The following is a 21,915-nucleotide window of genomic DNA, read 5'->3' as shown; positions in this document are numbered from 1 at the left end:
TGTCCACGGCTCCCTGACTGCATATACTGTAAGCTACATCTAATGGCACTCCGTTATCGCAATAATATGACTAATATACTGTAATATAAAGAACACCACAGGCCAGAACCCTTTCCGTGCGACGTGCGTATTCATGTACAGCAGAGATTTGCCATTATGGAGATCTGAATGGGTTACTGATTAAGCAGTATCTAAACTAATAATTACGCTAGATTGTTTTTGATTCCTCGGTTTTAAATTATTGCAATTATGTCACCTGTTGACCCCGTAATTTCAACCTTCTTCGTGTTAGGGTTATGTTAGATATTACATGTTAGGTTACATCATTTGAAGTGAATAGTGGCTGCTGCATACAGTATGTTTAGATTACTTGTCAGACTGTCAGACTATGTTGCGCTGCAAGTCTACGATGAAAACCACTGCCATACGCAAGCTGAGACCTGACGTGAGATTTGAGCGTTGGCTACGTTTGCGTCAAATTGACGACAGATTGATAAATGCCGACGGTTGTGTTGAGATGACCGTATGCCCATTTATTTTGGTTTCCGCAAGTTCGATAAATGAGGGCCAGAGTGTTTATGCCAGTGGCTGGCCCCATGTGTCACAGGTCACACCCAGCTCAGAGTCTAATTAGTTTAACTCAGGCCAGGCGGTGTGGCTGCTTAAATCAGCATCACCTACACAACAGTTTACTTTAGTATGGACTGTGATTTATCAATGTCAGCTTATAGTCCTGTAGCAGAGGCCCTCAGATTTTGAGATACCCCTACCCGAGTTAGAACAAAACACAAGCATGTTTTTTCTTATCTTTAGGGTCTCCCATTAATTAAATCGATTGTTGTGAAATTTTATTTTGGGGCAAAATTAGTTTTTTTGGCTATTCTTTAGACTACCCCAATCTCTGAAAAAGGCAAATCCGAATAGGGCAAAGGTGACCAAATATGCTATAACTTGAGAATGCTCACTCTTATCTTCATCAAATTTGCTGAGGTATGAACCAGGTGTCTACCCTACATCACCAACAGTAAGAATGTAATTTACCTAAAGAAATACTGAAATATAGTCCTTTAAACATACCTTTAGTTTAGGCGGAAATTGTACTTTTGTAGTGAGGACTCCTCTACTTTCCCTCATTTAGAAAAAAAACACACATTTATGTCAAATAAGCTGTTACTGAATAGCCTAAGATGCTATTAAACAATAACCAGTGGTTGTGTGGAGAGATCTAGTACAGTTTTATAGCATATTAGACTTCTTTAGACATACCCCTAATCACAGTATTCGATTTGTGTAATGCTTCTCTGTATTGAGGCCTGCAATTCTCACCAAAATGAATTAATCTATGCACCTTTGGTTTGGATGTGTATATAAAAAAGTTGTTACTACTGAAATCACAAATTCATATTTCCATTAATTAATGACATGGCTTCATGTTGCCCCTGCCACACACAGCAAGTGCTGTACTTTGCTCACATACATAATTGCCTCAACATTGCCCCAAATGTTGCCCCAAAATCACAACAATAGATATTCAGGGAGGGTTAAACAATGCCAACTGAGAAGGAATTTGACTTTTAATTTGATTTGGACTTTTATTTGGTATATATAAAGTACAAAAAGTAAAGTGTTATTCCAACATAAAAATAATAGGCGGGTGCATGAAAAAAAGCACCGTACCCTAAAGAATTGGAACAAAAGTTTTCTCAGCAGTTTTTTTGTAGTATTAGGTGTCCTGAATAACATACTAAAAGTTTACCAAAGTTTCACCACTTTTAAGGTGTTATTTTCAAGATGGCGTACAAGATGGCCAAAAAACATTAAAACAGCTTAATTCCTTCATTATCTATCCTAGACAAATACGTTTTGTGTCTAATCCCATGTTTTGGGGGCCTGCCATTGCACTTGTCCAAATTGCAGAGATACAATTAGATAATTGTGAAATCCAATATTTTGTTTGTGACTCTATTAAAACACAAGTAAACAAGTAATTATATAATAAATGTCCAACTACTTATATTTCTTTTTTACTGGAACAAGGCTTCAAGATATCCTCAAAACACAACAAAACTAATAGTCACAATTTGCAGTAATTCAGAAGGTGGTGGCAGAGAATATTGTCATTTGATAGATAGTATTGTTTTCAACATTGAAAGGTTTTGGATAGCTCTGTGGATCAAATTTTGCCCACACTAAATTCATCTTTGACTATACACCCCACCCCAAAAAAGATTCTTGCATTATGAACCAATCTATCTGCACCCCTCCCCTTACCCACCCAACTTCCTAACACTGCGCTTTCTCGTGGACAAGCGCAGTGTCATCTTGTAGACACAAGATTTTGAAAAACATTAAGTAGATGTTTTAACACATTAGGAAGGCAATCAGTGTGAGTGTGCAAAGAGGGGTGGGGGTGGTTATGGAGGTTAGTGTAGAGCTGTCAGAACCGAGTATCTACTGGGTGCCTAGACAGGGGAGTATGGGGGGTGGGTCTGGTCTAGAGTTTAGTGGGCCTAGGGTTCCCCTCAGGTGGGTAGAGGGGAGTATGGGGGTCACTGGATTGCTCCCTGGGGACTTGGAGCGCAGAAGAGCAAAGTTAGGAGCCAAGGCCTGAGCTTCTCCTCTTCCCCATGTCAGACGTGCAAAACCTCCAACAGAAATTATACGCCATTTCAACGAAGACAGTTTTGCAAACGATACATGAAAGATAAACGTCTATCTTTGCCAGATCTCACTCCAAGTGGCTTAGGGAGCCTGCGCTCTCCTCGTTCTCAGCTCCTCCAAAAGCAAATTAGCATTTGGGATGCAAACGATTTCTAAGTCACGGCACACTGGAGGACGGAGTGAGGAGGAGGCAGAAATTAAGGTATTGGAATTTAGCTAATGCGTGAGGCTGAGAGGAGTGTCCCTATGTCACCTGGCTCACTGGATAGTCCCACTGGTCCCAAGTGGACCTCCACGCTGGCTCCCGAGATAGGCACTCCCGAGATAGGCTCTCTTGAGTTAGCATAGGTAGTGAGGACAGTCCCCAGTGGTGGTGGTTGTATGACCTCCACATGTTGCAAGACTGTGTAGCGCTGCCACATATGTGTAAAAGAGGATTTAGTTTTATAATGGCATTTAAAAGTTTATGCCTATGAATTAAAATATTCCTTAAATTAACGCCATCCTTTAAGGGTAAGGTCCTATCTTTTGTAATGTCTATGTTTTCATTTTGTTATTGTTTGGGGGTTCAAATGTTTATGTTTTGATTTTGATGTATTGTGATTGATTGATTGACATTGAGTGACGGGTCCGTGAATGACTTGACACACCATATAATGTGCGGAAGTTGCCGGCCCTCAGGGGGAAGAAAACGACAGAGACAAACCGTCAGGGAGTCCACGGGAGACCTGGTTTAGTTTGATTAAGTATTTGTCTGTTCCTCTAAGCTATAAGTGGAAAATAGCCAAGGCCACATTATCTGTCAATACTCACCGTTAAAGGGAAGAGACGCTGAGGACATTCTTCTGAACTGGTGAGACCGTTTATATTTTATTTGTATCCAGCGTGGATATACTTTTGTTTTCTCCGTGGAGATCTGGGCGTTCGTCTTGGATTATACCGCTTCTGGAGTGGATTAAGTTTCTTTTGGATTTATTTTGGATTAACTTTTTCGTGCTGTTTTGGGAGCGTTTGGAGACGCCACACGGAACGATATTGGAACAATAGGAGCGTGCGTGCGGACGTGCGCGAGACGCGGACTTTACCGTCGGGCTTCACGATCTGCTACATTTGGCAATGCATGTATTATTTTCCTGTCATTGATTTAGATAAAAGGGTTAAACTTGACCACAAACTTTCATGCTTTATTTCTGGCTGTGTTTATTTGCTGTTTATGTATTGAAGTGCACTGCTTTCAGCCTAATCAATTGTATCTGAAGAGATCATTCACAACCCGTGATTTAAAAAATGGTAATAGTCAAATATATAATATCTGACCGTTACAACTGTGTCATATACATATGTATGTATTCTGGCCCCAAATGGACCTCCTGGCGGGTCTGGCTGGCTCCTATGCCCGAGATAGGCGCTCGTGAGTGGGCATAGGTGTTCGTGAGGAGGGTCGGCCCCCCCCATAGCGGTGGTTGTAAGACCTCCACGTGGTGGTGCATGACTGTGTCAGGCAGACAAGGGTGTATGTCGGACTGGCTCACAGGAGAGTCGGTGGTGGCTGACCATTAATATTCCCAGGGGCCCCCAGTGACTTATCATTATGGCTCAGAGCGTCCTCTCCCCTCTCCAGAACAGCTCCAGAACAAAAACTTGGTGTTTGCCGAAAGCAATGCTTGTTTGTTGGATAGCAGCAGAGACACAGCCCCTTATGGGCGTGGAGGTCGGTTAGATTGGGATTCTATGGGGAGACTGGAGCCCAGGGCGTCATGGGCTGTCCCCATACGTACCTTCTTGCTGTTAAAACTATCCAGAAAAAAAGATCAAGGTTCAAGCTTATTGCCAGCAGTACCAATCACAAAATAAACTAATACCTCACACAACTACTAGTCTCAGGAATAAGGAGATGTTTGTGACAAGCACATCTGCACCTTATCCACGCCACACTCCTCCACCACCCCTGCATCTGTACTGACTTGCACACCACCGTGGAGATTTCTCTCCACCTTATCCCCACTGAGGAGTCCATCTTCCAGACAAGTGGCCATTTTTTTTGAGTGTAGCGTTGTGAGCTTGTACATCGGCTATTTTCACAATGTTTGCCTCTTTCTTCTTATTATTATTTATATAGGCTAATTGGATTCCTAGATCACCAAAACATAGGGTTAGGCACCAAAATTACTTGTGTAGGGCAAATAATGAAGGAGTAATGTTCTTTTAAGGAACTGGTGGCGGCCATCTTGGAAATTTGACATTTCTAATGATCAGATTTTGGTAAACTTTTGATATGTTATTAAGTACACCTGATACTAAAATAAACCATTGAGAAACCTTTTGTTCTACTTATTTTTTGGGTCAAACCATATTTGCACTCGCCTATAATGTTTTATTTCCAGAGAAGGGGTATGTCTAAAGAAGTCTAATTTGCAATAAAACTGTACTAGATCTCTCCACACAACCACTGGTTATTGTTTAATAGCATCTTAGGCTATGCAGTAACAGCTTATTTGACATAAATGTATGTTGTTTTTCTAAATGAGGGAAAGTAGAGGAGTCCTCACTACAAAAGTACAATTTCCGCCAGGTATGTTTAAAGGACTATATTTCAGTATTTCTTTAGGTAAATTACATTCTGACACTCTTTGGTGATGTAGGGTAGACACCCGGTTCACACCTCAGCAAATTTGATGAAGATAAGAGCATTCTCAAGTTATAGCATTTTTGGTCACCTTCGCCCTATTCGGATTTGCCTTTTTCAGAGATTGGGGTAGTTATAAAGAATAGCCAAAAAAACAATCCATTTCATTAATAAGATAAGAAAAAACATGGTTGTGTTTTGTTCTAACTCGGGTAGGGGTATCTCAAAAACTAAGGGCTTTTTTGAGGACTTGCTACAGGACTATTAGCTGTGTTCGCTGTGATTGGTCTACTTTTGTTGGGACACGCACGCACGCACGCACGCAAAAATAGCCGATCTAAAAAGCTCAAAACGTGTCGCACTGCGATGCGTTTTGAGCTTGTAGATCGGCTATTTTTGCTACTTTTGTGTGACATAGAATGGCCCGCCAGTATTATGCAATGTGGCCCTCTGGAGTGAGTGTGGAAATATAGTGGCCCTCTCCATCATCAAAGTTGCCCACCAATGGTCTGGAGCTTAGAATTCACAATAACATGTACACAGGTATATGTCCTTTAACAGTTCTACTCATTGAAACTTCACATTTTCCCAGTAAAGCCACATACATAACTGTGTAATGAACTAAAAGCTTCTTTTTTTCCCTTCTCTCAGTTATGGTAATCAAATTTGTCTCTTGTTCCATCCCACTTGTTATGTATTCACAGCAGGGTGCTAGTTCACTGAGGTGTGTAAAATGGGGATAAATGGAGAGCTGTGTCCTCACAAAATCTTGGCAGGCGTCTGATTAAATCTTTTCAGGGGAAAAAATCAATAGACGGACACTTGTTTAAACCCGTTTAGAAAGGTCTGCCTTTCACCTCACACTATTCAAACTTCCCTTCTCCTCTTTTGACATTCAACAGACAAAAAAGTGTATTTTCTAGGTTAGGTGTTTCGTTCTTTCATGCTGTCATAGGAGAAGCCAAAGTTTATGAATTGTATCTGCCATGTTCATTTTCCTGACCCCAGTCAATAAATGTTGTAAAGGTAAACAATGGAGAGGAGAAGAGAAGAGAAGAGAAGAGAAGAGAAGAGAAGAGAAGAGAAGAGAAGAGAAGAGAAGAGAAGAGAAGAGAAGAGAAGAGGAGAGGAGAGGAGAGGAGAGGAGAGGAGAGGAGAGGAGAGGAGAGGAGAGGGATTAATGCAAAGCGACAGCACAGTGAATTACACTGCGCTGCATTTACTATAGCTTTCTATAGGCCAGACATAAACAGGAAAACAAATTGACCAAACATTACTTACAGTATACAGTAAATACATACAGTTCATGCAGCATAGGTCTTCTGAAGCAAATATTCATGGTTGCCTCGATGCCAAATCTATCCCCTGTTTACATCCCTACGCAGAAGTTGACCTCACACAGAAGAACACATGCTTGTGACCAGGCCACAGAATGCTGTGTTGATCAAACACAATTGAATATTCAACAAGGCTATACAATTGTAAACATATAACTGACCAACCCCTCGACAAGAGGCAGTGATGGAGCATTATAAAATACTAATGGTTTGAAAATAGTCAGGTCATGCCTGATGTTTGAATCAGGTTAAGAGCATTAACAAATGCATTTAATCTTTGACACACACACACACACACACACACACACACACACACACACACACACACACACACGCACACGCACACGCACACACGCACACACACACACCCTCTGGTCTTTGTTGACTCAGTGTGAGATTTTTTGCCAACGTGCTCCTCTTTTTCCTCTCACTGTTTCCAGTTGTTGCTTATCTTGTGTGATTGGTCCTGGCCTCCATAATAGTTTGGGCCGTACTGTTTGCTCTCTCTCTGGCCGTCTTCCTTCACCCCAATCATTGCACCACATTGTAGAGGAGCTACAGTAGCATCCTCGGCTGGCTTCTTCCTGAACAACTCCTCTGCCCCCTGTCAGTCACACAGAATTCACTTAGCCCCACATCCCCCCCACACAGCCCACTGTTCTGCATCACAGAGTGGGCTGCATCACAGGAGGCTACAGTAAGAAATCAATGAAAAATACTATGAAATCACTGTCCCAGTCTATCGTAACAAGGCTGAGCATTAAAAGCAAAACTTAGATTCTCTGTCTGTCTGACTATCTAACAAGTGCTGACAGCAGGCTCCGATTAACTTCATTAGCCCATGTACATGTACTAAATATATTTTTTAAGGGCATATGGGTGCATCTTCAGCTCCATTTTTATTATCCAATCTGAACACACATAAAACTCTGCACACCATATAATGTTGCTACTTTTACTCAAGTAACACCTCTGAATAGCATACTTCTTACATAGATTCTAGATGCTAACAATAATTGTCTTTTCCCTTCCCAGAGACAGATCTATGCAAGAGCATTATTGTATAGCAGGGGTCATCAATATGTCCGTACACAGACAAATGTATCCGTGGCAAGACTTGGCCTCATTTGTGGCAAATTTTAGATTTAGTTTTTACACACCATTATAATGTTCTTATTTTGATCATAAGACCCAATTACTGAATGTCAGTCTCCAGGTTTTCTTCAAAATATATGACTATGATTTACTATGAATCCACTAGGACAGTGGTTCTCAAATGTTTTATTTTCAAGGACCCCCATAACTCTGAGAGTGTACAAATGGACCCATAGGGTCCATTTGGTTCCATGTGTACACTCCCAGAGTTACAGACCTGGTCATTTAGGGCTATCTCTTCATGTGTTTGTCTACTCATTTTGTATGTCCATGGCAAAAAAAAACATTTTGACAAAAATGTCCACCACAAGCCAGCATGGTGATGACCTGACCCCTGTTGTATAGATGTTGTAATGGCAGCTTTGCCCCTTATGTCTGTTTTACTCATAAGATTATGGTACTTTATTTTGTTTAATTGTTTTGCAGAATGTGAACCAGAGGACCTGCTGGATTATGCCATGATATGAACAAAGGTAGGTGCATTCATGTCCCTGCATTATTGGGGACACCTAGCCTGACACTCATTTGGTTTCACTCCATTATTCAGTCTGAAAGCCCTCTCAGTGCAGCCGTTTTCTGAGATGGGGGCGTGGCCAAAGTTCGACTCTTTGGCTATTGGTTCATATTGGATTATCCCGTTCCCGATTCACGTACAGATTTTCAACAGAGAAAAGCCCGCCTTCGACAGCGTCACCAGACCCTAAATGCGAGGCTAACGATTCAGGGGGTGGAGCCTGGCTAGGGGACACCAGTAGTGTATCTGTCACAGGGAAATTGGCATTACAGGGAAATTGAAAGAGGAGCGCTCGCTTTTAGGCGCGGGGCTTCGGCGCGAGACAGGGTTTTTTACGCGAGGCTCGCGAGGAGGAGGAGGCGCGAGGCGGGGCTTTGATACAAGGCCGACCTGGCTTTTGTTGTTCCCCCCCACATAGCAACCAGGAAGCTACGCTAGGGGAACGCTGAACACGTGTTCACACACACACGTGATAATAGTTATTGTCCATGACGGAGGCGCGCCGAGGAGGCAGAGCTTGAGGCCGAGGAGGCGTGAGGGCCCGCGTCTCCAGGCCCGCGACCGGCCGAAGGTCTAATAGTCGAATCAGCGCCGTCCGAGTTGTGAACCGATAGGGGGAGAAATAGATCTTTTCATGGGTTACAGTCTATGGTTACTAGAGATGCGCGGATCGCGGTTTTAGCCGCGGTTGCCGCAGTTAACCGCAGTTTGGGTGGATTTGGGTCAATCAAATATAATGATTAATTAATATTGGATAAACCGCGGGTGAAATAATGCGGGAATTAAATTAATGATATCAATCTATAGACCTACAATAGCTTTTAAAAAGCACTAAATTTCACTGTGTGCGTTTGTAGTATTTTAATATTACGTCATTTTACACCAGGCACAAAATAGCCGCTCACTACATGTTGCTTTGCAGCCGGCCAGTGTTGCCAGGTTGCGATAACTTGCGAGAGAAATAAGCATCCAGGTCTATGAAAACAAGCCCACAACAAGTGCCAAACAAAAGTCGCTTATAAAAAGCTTATAAAAAGCCGACATGGCAACAAAGTGGTTGAAAGCGAAAGTAACTCAATGAACTGAATGAAGACATGCGCTTGTTGTTACCATGGTTGTGGATTGTATACAGTCACTGCATCGCGACAGTGGTGAGTGACATTGTTTATAAGAAAACTAACGTCAGGAAAATAACAATTATTTGATGCGGTTGGTGCGGATCTATAAATAGGATGATATAATTACCGCGGGTGGATGGCGGATGGATAATGAACTTGTTAACGCGGATTTGGGTGACAAAAAAACCCATCCGCGCATCTCTAATGGTTACTATCCAGTGTCCACGACGACACACATGTGTGCGTGTGTGCGTGTGCATGTGTGCGCATGCACACAAGCACACGCGTGTGCACACATGCATGTGCATGTGTGCATGCGCACACATGCACACGCACACACGCATGTGCATGCGTGTGGCTTGCATTCATTGCCCTCTAGTGTTGGTTATACAGAATTGCCTGGGTGGGTGGTAAAAACAAGCGCTCCTTTTTCAATTTCCCTGGAATCCCAATTTCCCTGTAACATATCCACTATATCCAGGGTGGAGTTTGAGCAGCAGAGGAAGCAAGTGGTTCCCGTGGCATCTGCAACCAGTGGTGGAAAGTAACTAAGTACATGTACTCAAGTACTGTACTTAAGTACAATTTTAAAGCATTTTTTTTTACTGTCTTCAGTATTTATAATCTTAATACTTTTACTTCTACTCCACTACTAAAACTTCAGTTACTAGTTAGTAGATTTTGATTGTTATTACAAAACATACATTAACCAGTTGAGTTGTTTCGGCCATTTGGAAATAGCCGATCTACAAGCTCACAATGCGCTGCGATGCGACACATTGTGAGTTTGTAGATATGCTATTTCTATGTTATTTTTCATACATTTTGAACTTGTGAAATGGGACATTCTGCACAATGAGTACTTTTACTTTTGATACTTTAAATACAGGACTTTCACTTGTAACAGAGTATTTCTACATTGCAGTATTGATACTTTTACATAAGTAAAACATGTGAGTACTTCTTCCATCACTGTCTGCAACCATATCTACTGGATTGACTTCCGGTACTATAACTTGGTGGATGAGCATCAGCAGCTTTTTAAACACTTGTTTTTTTAATATCTATTATCTCTCCTGTCTAAGGAATCTTAATCCCTACTCCTCAGTCTCTCTGATTGGAGATCTGCGGCAGATAAAAGCTGCCTTATGATTATCAATCCAATCTTTAATAAGACGATTTTAGACTGATATATAGACCCCCCCCCCCCCCCCCCCGTCGACTCACCGACCCCTAGCAGTAAAGGCTACTACGGGAGATACGTGGCTACCTCCTATGCAGGCTGGGATACAAGTGATATTATATTTTGATATTATACTGTTTAGACTGATGATAGGTCCTTGGTTTACCTCTGATCCTAGATTACTATTATGGCCTCTTCCTTACTTCCTTCACAGGTGTTACCAATGATACTAACGAAGGCTCTGTTCCATTCTGGTCAAACAGAGTCAGGGTTCTGATATTGTGCATGTTGGCTTTCTGGAAACACTCTGCTACACCAGTGGGTCTCAAAGTGTGGTCCAGGGACCCTCATGTTTTTTTTTGGTACACATTTGTACACTCTCAGAGTTACGGGGGTCCTTGAAATTAAAAAGTTTGAGAACCATTGTGCTACACTAAATGGAACAGAGCCCTCGTTAGTATCATTGGTAAGTAAGAGGCCCAATTTCTTTCCAATATGGCTGCTGTGCATAGAGCCTATCGTACAGTACTAACCATATAACTGACCAACCCTCGACGCAGGAGGTAGAGATAGATGATTTTAAAATCCAAATAAGTCATGCTCGATGTTTGAATTATAGGACAAGAGCATTAATAAACGCATTTTAGCTTTGATGTCTCACTGCACTTTGTATGTGAATCAACGTCCTTTGATTTCACAAACACACAAACATATCCTCTGGTCTTTGTTGACTCAGAGTGAGATTTTATTCAACCTGCTCTTGTTTTTTTGGCACTGATGACAATGTGTTGTATATATCTCCTCACCTTCAGCCAGTGCTGTGGCACACTGTTTTGACAGCAACACTTTAGATCGTGTCACCACTCCAAGGCAGCTCCATAGAACCGACAGAATCTTCCCCACTGTCACTGTCTCAGACTATCCTGTCATCCAGTAGGTACACGCACGCACGCACGCACGTACGCACGCACGCACGCACGCACACACACACACACACACACACACAGAGAAACAGAAACAATCAGAACCACTTTTGTTATGGTTTACTCTGTAAAATCCTCCTGAGTGTTAATTTAAAAGTGAGAGTGTACAAATTGATAAATTAACACAGCCAAGATGGCATCATGTGCTGCACGTGTACAGCTCTTTTTCTCATAGACAGAAGACAGCTCTGACTTTGGTGAGCCTTTGTGCCATGCTGGAGGTGTCGTTTATTTAATTTGATATGAGGAAGAGAATTTAAGCTACCAGTCACATACAACAAGTTTCAGCAGCAGAAATTCCAGGTAGCATACAGTATATAAAAACATGTACAGTATAACATGGATTGACCTAATCTTTTTCGCTCTGGGAAGCACTTGTTTTATCATTATTGTTTTTATTGTCTCCGCCAGGCCGAAAGGCATGGCGAGAGAGTATGTTTTACCCCCTGTCTGTCCGTCCGTCCGTCCGTCCGTCCGTCCGTGTGTCCATCTGTCTGCGAGCGGCTAATCTCCGAAACCGTTGGCCCGGTCGCTGCGAAACTGTGCACACACACTCCCTGGATGGATGCCAATTCAGAACCTCTGCCCCAAATCTTTTACATGGCCCTGTTATAGCGCCATCAGGAGGCCGATTTGTGCAAAATCAATTTTTTGATATTACTCCATTTTATCCAAACATCACGCAAATCCGTACACAGTATCTCTATAGTCATGTGATCAACACGGATCTGTCTGATTTTCCATATTCCATCCTGATTGGCTAAGGTTGGCTTCCAAAGTTTGCAGGATTGGTCCATTTTGAACTAAATGCCTCAAATCATGAACGCAGCTTGCGATTTTCGTGAAATTTCACATGCGCATTCCCACTAGGCCGAGGAAGAAATACCACTTGGACATTTTCAAATCAGCCTAATGGTGGCGCTATAAAAGGCCAAATTGCGTTTTTAACTGTAACTGCACCGATCTGCGTGAAACTTTGCACGCATACTCCCTAGAGGCCAAGGAAAAACATCTGCCCTGCATTTTTCACATTAGCCTTTTATTGCGCCACCAGGAGGCCGACTTATGTAAAATACATATTTTGAGATTAAGCCTTCAGATTTTATCCAAATTTCACGCAAATCCTTATTGGCAAATTCTGAACATTGCTGGCCCACAATAACCTACCTGACCTGGCCGAGACCTGTGCTCCGAGGAGCACTTTTTCTAGTTTATACTGAAGTGTTTGACTATTCCTGATTTCGATGGTGTCCTCCTCTTACCTCCATATCTTTATTCATTAACCCATTTTGTGCGGGAACCCCCATGTGAAACCATACGTTTCAGGACGGGAGCCCCTTTTCTATGTACAGTATATAGCAACACACATTTGTTGTAATTTTTTTAACAATTTTCTTCAGAAAAAAAGGCGTTTTTAGAATCGGCTTCAGGTCTAAATGGGTGAAGGATCAGTGGAAGGAGCACAAACGCTCCTCTGTTTAAGGCGAATGAAGTTGTGATCAACCCAAGTTCAGGAGTGGAGACCACCCTTATCTCGCCACTCCCCGTTCACTTATCTCACAGCCAATCTTTGCAATCGCCACAATATAAATACACCTGCGATTGTTCAGCTTACGAACAGAACGTTGTAGGTATCGCTGCCTTCTCGTTATCTTCTGATCTTGGAATTGATCGTTTATACTTCCTTTACTAAGTACTAAGTATGGTCCCTGATATTGATATAAGTGCTTCTTTTCAGTAGTGCTAAAAACACCATCTAGCTCGCTCTGTCAGCGATGAATGAGCAGGAGCTCATTCTTAACGCCTCAGATGAAAATGTATTTTCTTCACCCGTCTCAGTGCCGGAGTCCAGCCCCTCCGGCTCCGTCCGCCAGGGAACAGTGTTTGCGGCCAGGGCCTCCCTGTCATGCGACATGTGTGGAGATTTTCGCCCCATAAACACATGCGGAAAATAGGGAAAACTGGTTGAAAGTGGTTTAAAATTACACCTTTCAGGGGTGCCTCTTTGAAAGCACAAAAGCTGCAGAGTATGATAACGGCGACCGTTCTTATATTGACTGCCACTGTCACAGAAGCTGTGATGAAGGACAGAGAGATTGCATCATCCATCTGCGACAGTACAAATGGTTTCTGCCTGACACTACTGTCAGAGAGAGCCTTCAGAATGTAGGAGGAGGAAGAAGTGAATGAGGGGTGGACAGCCCTGGAACTTCTTGTCCATGACAGGATCATGACCTTCCAGATTGTAGTGAGACACTTTTCATCTGTCCATCGGAGGAAGGGTACTGGCACCACTGATCCTAGCCCCTTTCGGAAACCTGCATACCTTTTTTGTATTTGGGATGACGGTATCCAGGGTTCTTTGATAGTAATGGAGTGCAAGAGATAGCAAAACTACATTTTAAAATATGGATTTAACATGTTTAATGGCAATGCCGATCAGCACCGATCAACACATGTTTCCGCGGGACCCTAATGCGCTTCCGAGTAACTTTGAAATCTCACTGCAACACTTTAGAGACGTTATATTTGTCTGAGACCAGAGAGTGGTACCAGCGGGTGAATGAGAGAAGGCATTGACTTTCAAGGAACCCTGGATACCGTCAGACTCATCCCAAATACCAAAAAGGTATACAGGGTTCTGAAAGGGGCTACACAGATCCCATATAGCCTGGGGCAAAACAACTAATGGGAAATGTTACAAATCAGCTTCAATCAATTTTAAGATAACATCTCACTGAGGAGACAAATACATTGAGTACAGCCACATAGCTGTATGAAAGTCCCTGGCCGCCAATTGGTCATGTTACTGTAACACACTGAGTGCTATTGTGAGTTCTTGAAGACCCAATTGATGAGATTCTGTACTTTATTGACTACATACACACTACATATTGGTGCACCAAATCCATATGTAGCCCAGCCTTAGGTCTGCTGTGTCAGGACTCAACTCAAAGTAAGGGACCCAAACACAGGAACATAATTCTTTAACATCAAACTCAGGAGTAAAAAAAAAAAGTAGACTTTTCTTGAAACACAGCTCTCTAGACAGTCAGGAGGACTTAGCTGGCACTTAAAACTAAAAGGTTAGTGTATGTCAGTGTGTGTTCTCTGTGTTGAGTGAGCGTGCATCAGTGCAGGGCTCTCTACTGCTGTCTTCTCTATGTTCTGCTTATATAGTAAGCTCATGCTAAGTATAGTATGACGGACGGACGGACGGACGGATGGACGGACGGACGGGCGGGCAGAGGGACAGTCATGCACCGCCTCTCTGATAGTCCCTCTTCTGCATCTTTCAATTGTAGAAGGGGCAGCTTCCTTTGCCATGTCCTTTGCTGGGTGTGGGGTTGATAATGGCCCAGAAGGATTTGGGTCGCTTTCTTAATGAGGTACGGGTCCATCGCAGCAGCCAACTTCACTGCAGCTGCAGATGAAATACTGCTTGGCCTCTGCCAGGTATCATAACAGCAGCGTAGTGTGAACCAGTGTGTGTGTTTGTGTGTGTGTGCGTGTATGTGTGCGTGATCCAGCCTAGGACATACCCATGGATTGGTTGTTGGAGGGTTTCAACAACTTGGGATGCCCAAACACGAGGCAGAAAGGCTGGCACAAGTATTGTGCTGTCTCTGCTGCCATGTATGGCAGCGCCGCCGCTACTTGTGCACTTGGAGTGCTGAGTTTCATGCGTGTTGTATCATGACATATATCCATGAGTTTGTGAATGTAACCTCTAGCTGCACCTAAAATATTTCCCTGTATGCTTTCCCTGTGTGTGGACATACATAAATTGTTAAACTGAGTGTGTGTGTGTGTGTGTGTGTGTGTGTGTGTGTGTGTGTGTGTGTGTGTGTGTGTGTGTGTGTGTGTGTGTGTGTGTGTGTGTGTGTGTGTGTGTGTGTGTGTGTGTGTGTGTGTGTGTGTGTGCTTTTTACACCTAGTACATTCTAATCAGCAAAACCATACCATGACATAGCCATTTTATTTTATCCACACAAGCAAGCATGCATCTAACAACATGCTTTTTGGGTTGATGCAGTGCAACAAATCATCCCTGCAATGTCACATTTTGCCTCTTACCAGCTTCGGCCTAATGCAAAAGCAAAAGAGGAGGCAAGAGCCCATGCTAATACTTTGCAGTGGAAAAGCGACATTACAAAACCCTGGGCAGGACATCTGCGCTCCCCGGAGCACCCATTTCTAGTTTTAGATATCGAGTAGCCAAAACCAAAGAATGCTATACTCTTGTGTGCAGCAGTATCAGATGTAACAAATAGAACCTTGAATCTTCAATCAAGATCCTTGCCGGTTAAATTTGCCATGGCTGATTGTTCTCCTAGTTCTGACAAACTTGGCCTGTTGACGGGATTAAACCCTGTGGAGTTTGATTTCTCTCCTGATGGTTTTTGTGTCATTCTTGTGGGTTCATAACTGTTCTGAGCCAGTGAGCGTTGCAGTCTCCTCGGTGTGGTGTAGACAGATAGTCTACACAGCTGGCTGCTTCAGTCTTCTTCTTTCCTGTTCTTTTAAGGAACAACTTACTCACTCACACACACACACACACACACACAAACACACACACACATGCACGCAAAAAATGAAAGCACGCACATACCACTACCTGCTGCACACTCACGCACACACACACACACACACGCACGCACGCACGCACGCACGCACACACACGCACACCACACACACAAAGAGGGGCGAACCCCCCGGCTGCAGTTGGCCTGTAAAGTGTAAACCAAATGTTTTAGAGGGAGAGAGAGAGAGAGGGGAGATCGAGGAAGATAGGGGAAGCATTGGAGAGTGAATGACAGAGAGGGTTGAGGGAGAGAGAGAGGCGGAGGGAAAGATGGGAAAGAGATGAGGCATGGGATAGATGCGGGGGTGTAGTGGTCTGCAATGCGTCGCTACGGCGTATGGCCACCTTGTTTGACCAACACGCACACGCCCGCAGATGCACTGCCTGCCGTGCACGTGCGTGACCGAGAGACTGCATGACCGCTACATCAAATCGAGCTCTGTGACTGTGAATGCCTGGCTGATTTGCGTGCATACTACCTCTGTAGAAGTCTAGCATGCAGCTTTGTTGTTACCCTAAGCCTAATCCTAAACTGAGGGAACATAGGGCTGAGGGAACATAGGCATGACCCCCAAACGGTGATGTTAACATGGTCTCAGCCAGAGCAATGGGAGTTCATTTCACCTCTTTGCTGTCTGTGCTTGTCTTCATGAAATAATTGCAACCCCTGAACATAGCCATACACGGTAGCCATATTATGGTGACGCTGATTTAATCAGTGTCATGCACTCACACACACGCACACACACGTGTGCGCGCGCACACACACACACACACACACACACACACACACACACACACACACACACACACACACACACACACACACACACACACACACACACACACACACACACACACACACACACACTGTTAATTGCATGAAACTATCGTTGTTTTAGTTTTTCCACCTGTTGACATGCATTCCATTGTCCTACCTTTGTATACCTTCTATAAGGGGACAGAGGAGACAGAGGAGAGAGCACTACAGAAATACTGTACACACACACACACACACACACACACACACACACACACACACACACACACACACACAGTTTTCTGATTATGATAATCACTGCACATATCATGGTTTTCATTTGTGCAATTTGCATGGAGCTTCAAAACACTGATTACCAAGAATCTAGAATCCACCTGACACTCCCTTATGCATTTTAGGCAACGTGGCCAATTACTGTATGTATTCTACTTAATTCACTATAGGCAGATGGAAATGTCCACGCAAAACTAACAATTGCAACATGATCTCTGACATTGTAGTTTTGAATTTCTGCAGATGGCATCACATTATCTGAGGATTCTGCATTGTGTGCTGTGCATCATCATACATTTACTTGACTCTATCTTTATTTAACCACATGAACCCCTTAGCATCCTATTCTGGGCATGTTATAATAGGTGAATATTTGGCGAAAATAGGTGAATATTCACTGAAAATTGTGGGGAAAAAAACTGTAGGACACCAAGTATAGAGCTCAAGGGGACGCCGGTCAATGCACAGTACACAGTACATAATGGTTTAAGGGTTTAATGTTGCACACATGAGTCTAGCACTTGTGCCCTGTCATCTTTTCTCCTCTCTTCCCTAGCGGTCACAAAAAGCAGAGTTCCAGCTCTGCTTCAGGCTGTTAAATAACAACATGATGAGAGGGAAATAAACGCTGGTATTTTCTACACAGAGGGAGAACTGGTCCAGATGCATCAGCAGCACTGCCCACAGTGGGCTGACAGTACTTTACCGCCAGTAGGAGGCACTGCGGTCACTTAGCAGATCTGCACCAGCTGTGTTTGAAGACAGATGAGTCTTGCAGCGGTGATAATGAAACCATCACAGCCTAGTGTGTGTGTGTGTGTGTGTGTGTGTGTGTGTGTGTGTGTGTGTGTGTGTGTGTGTGTGTGTGTGTGTGTGTGTGTGTGTGTGTGTGTGTGTGTGTGTGTGTGTGTGTGTGTACTCTTATGTTCTGTGCACAGAACTGGTAGGATTGGTGCTTTATGCTTATACACTTGCCTGGCTTTGTGTGCTTGTGTGTAAACATTATGGATATGCGTCTTCTGAGCAACTACATGTAGCCGGATTGATTGATTGATTGATTGATTGATTGATTGATTGATTGATTGAGATTTGTTGGTTAATTGGTTAGTTGGTTAGTTGATGGATTGATTGATTGATTGATTGATTGATTGACATCTTTATTAAATGCATACACAAACATTTGTCAGAATCAGGGGCGGCCATAGCTGAGTGGTTAGTGAGCCCGCCTAGGGAACCAGAGGCCCTGGTTGCCCCAGGTTCGATTCCAGGCTATCCTAGCATATGCGCCGATGATATGAAATTTGTCCCTGAGCAAGACTCTTAACCCCAATTGCTCACAGGTTCTCATTGGAAACAAGACCGCAAGGACTTTCATGAACGACCTGTTAAAAGGAATTATCCTTATCCTAGAATGACAAAACACAAAAGCTTGGGAGCTCCATTGTGGTGGCGGGGAGGGGGCAGTTATTTCAGAAGCATTAAAATGAATAATAAATTCATAAATTTTTCCAATGTTACAGGTTCCAATGCAAAAATAGTTAATGTAGCGTCAACATGAGTTTAACCACTTTAACTCTGTATATATTAGCTATATGAAAATAGCCAATCTACAAGCTCGCAACGCGTTGCGGCAAGATGTGAGCTTGTAGATCTAATTTAAAAACATCTTGAAATTTTTTTATTGTGGGGGTCCCTGGCACAAAATATTTTCAGATGGGTGTCCGCGGCCAAATACTTGCCGTCATATTGGAAGGAAATTGGGCCTCTTCCTTCACAGGTCTTACCAATGATGCTAATTAAGGCTGTGCTCCATTCTGATCAAATAGAGTCAGGGTGCTGAGATTGTGCATGTTGCTCACTGGAAAACACTCTGGGTCTCAAAGGGCGGTCCAGCGACCCTCATGGTTCCTGACAGACAAACAAGTTGTAAAACGACAATCCAAATCAGACCCATCAGCATGACATCATTAGATAATGATGCCATGGAAGTATCTGGTTTGTCATTATTCTGTTAATCTTTCCAAAAACCGTGGTCCGGCAACATAATGCTTTGTGATCTTGTAGATCGGCTGTTTTCACTATAAGTGGTTAAGAAAATGTACTCCACTCAGTTTTTTCTTTTTTTGCCAGACCCAGGGGGTCAGGCCTACATGAGGCTTTGTCGGTCCCCTTTTCATCCATATATGGACGAAAAGGGGGTCAGGCCTACATGAGGCTTTGTCGGTCCCCTTTTCATCCATATATGGACGAAAACGTTTCCTTACATGTCCCTCTTTTTGATTGGCCAAGCTTAGCGTGACGTAGTGCTCTGATCTTCAGATTTCAACCACTAGGGGTCTGCCAGTGCTCCGAGGAGTTTTTGGTACAAATGGAACCCTGAATATACTATAGTAAACAGTAGTTCAATGGTTCAATCCATATGCATAGGTGGATGTGTTGGAGGTACCATTCCTGTGCTCCTGTTTCTGAACTCACCTTGAAGGTTCAAGGACTCCCTCGAGTCCATGCCGTTGCGCGTGCCGAGTTTGAAGTCAGTTGGTCCCATATATGCACATGACCATAATGAGCATGTATATGGAGATAGCTGATGTCATCAGTATATGCCCATATATGGGCATACCCCCTTTTGTGCCAAATATGGAGCTGACTGATTTGTTGCGCCTGATGCCATGACGACAGATGAGGTTAGTTAGACAACACACAATATTTGGGCGTAGCTGCATTGTGAACTTGTTGAGTCATATTGACATGAGTGTGACGGCGTGGTCCGCTGGCCGGCTGGCCGGTCCTTCCCTTAAGCCAATTTTTATATAAGATAATATATACTGTTCTGAGTTCCTGTTTCCTGTACTTCCGAGTTCCTGTTTCCCTTAAGCCAATTTTTATATAAGATAGGGTGCATCCACACATAAGATGTGTAAGCCATCGGAAGTCCCATCCACTCCCATGTTATGGGAAAAAATGGAAAAAGACCACCCGATGCGCGTCTGAAGCTCATATCCGGGTTCCACTCTTCCTTGAGTAACGGCCAAAAATGGCCGGAACCGGAACAAGGGCTTGCGACAACTAGCGTCAACTTGCATCTCATGTGTGGATGCACCCATAGAATGAGTTCCTGTTTTGTGTACTTCCGAGTTCCTGTTACTCAGTCTCGGGATCGCAGCTGTTAAAAAGGCTGTCGTGTCATACAGTTTGTTTACAATAGGTCCCCATGATTACACAATATGTTGGAGAGAGTCCAGGTTGTTATGGTTACTATTTTTGACAGTCTGACATTGTGAACTCCATTTTTGGACATGGGTGTCTGACACGGAACTAGATATTTGGGCACTGATGACTCGTCATGACCTCATCATGGCGACAGGAGTAAACACAGGTGGTATAAAAGCAGTGCATTTTCAGTTAGACATTCAGATCGACCTTCACCATTCAAATGTAGATTTAGCAGACCATTGAGCTACAAGACTTTCCAAACCTTTCTCAGTACCATTGCTATAGTCATTGAAATTCCTGATCGAACACCACAACAGCGGTTCCTTTTACCAGTCAATCAATAGTCAATAATCACATTTTTTTCCTAATAGTATATTTTACAAGGGTTATTATGGTTGGTGAAAATACAAAGATCACGGTTTGGCTCTTATTATTGCTTTCATGTTTACCTCAGATATTGTGCCAAGTTACCGGTTCCAAACCTCGAGTAATCAATCTCCAGCATGGTCACCAACTTGAAGGTTCAGGTTCTGATCACTTTGGGTCTAACACCTTCTGCTACATCAATTCCATTGTGCCCGACTGGAAGCAAACCTGGACAAGAATTCAGGTTGGAGTGCAGAGCTCAAACAAGCTCAAGGTGATAGTTGCTGAAGATGAGGAGAAGCTGCAGCAACTGGAAAGCTTCAGTATTTGGAATGTGTTACAGCGGTTCTCGCACGGCCGTTCCAATGAAACCACCATCAACATCAGCGTATACAGCAAAAAGAAGTGCTTTAAGATTGAGCCTGCGGATGAGAAAGCTCATTACACAGTAAAGACCATCATTCGCAAGTTTGACGTATTTCTGTTTGTGGTGTTCCTTGCTGGGGTGTTATTGTTTGTCTTTTCAGACTCACTCAGCGGGAGTCAGGTATTTTACTACTCTACTGGTGTAAGCACTGGATTGATGGCCTCCCTCATCATTCTCATATTCATCATGTCACGCTTTTTGCCAAAGAAAGGCCCCTTCTATGTACTAGTTGTCGGTGGGTGGTCATTCTCCGTTTACGTCATCCAGCTTGTCTTCCAGAACCTAAATGTGATTCTGCAAGAACACCGGCTGCTGGTTCTTGGTTATACAGCAGTGGTGGGGTTCATCAGTTTTGCTCTGTGTTACCTATATGGTCCCCTAGTGGAGGAGAGGACCATTAACATCCTGTCCTGGACCCTGCAGCTGTTTGGCCTTATGTTGATATATGCAGGGATTCAGATTCAACCTGTGGCTTTTGCTGTCATTCTGGCAGCTTTCTGCTCCAAGTATTTGGAGTACCCAGTATCATTGGCACTGTCTGCATGGGATTTGCTACTTTAGTTCATCTTTTTTAAAGACTTAGTGTTAGTTTACTTTTTAGTAGTTTTGTGTGTTTCAATTCAATTCAATTCATTTCAATTGGGCTTTATTGGCATGAGAAAACATGTGTTTGCAATGTAAACATCTCTATCT

General features: G+C 43.2%; 2 protein-coding genes across 2 annotated transcripts in view; both read left to right on the top strand.

The window, feature by feature from the left end:
- The window catches only part of LOC308089308 (farnesyl pyrophosphate synthase-like), a gene marked incomplete at both ends in the record, with an annotated part of 34,227 nt that extends 22,696 nt beyond the window's left edge, over positions 1 to 11,531 (top strand). The window contains one exon of the mRNA XM_080433964.1: positions 11,407 to 11,531. Within this exon, the coding sequence (XP_080290090.1) occupies positions 11,407 to 11,531 (125 nt within the window). The remainder of the gene's footprint in view (positions 1 to 11,406) is intronic.
- An 8,354-nt stretch (positions 11,532 to 19,885) lies between these two features.
- On the top strand, positions 19,886 to 21,783 carry LOC308089299 (nuclear envelope integral membrane protein 1-like; the record flags this gene model as incomplete). The annotated part of the gene is made up of 2 exons (XM_080433952.1): positions 19,886 to 19,900; positions 20,884 to 21,783. The coding sequence occupies 2 exons, from the start codon at positions 19,886 to 19,888 to the stop codon at positions 21,781 to 21,783; spliced, it is 915 nt and encodes a 304-aa protein (XP_080290078.1).
- Positions 21,784 to 21,915: the final 132 nt, after the last annotated feature.

The sequence above is a fragment of the Gymnoscopelus braueri genome (genome assembly GCF_963280865.1).
Source record: "Gymnoscopelus braueri genome assembly, chromosome: 1".
Classification (NCBI taxonomy): domain Eukaryota; kingdom Metazoa; phylum Chordata; class Actinopteri; order Myctophiformes; family Myctophidae; genus Gymnoscopelus; species Gymnoscopelus braueri.
This window is presented reverse-complemented; position numbering and strand designations above follow the sequence as displayed.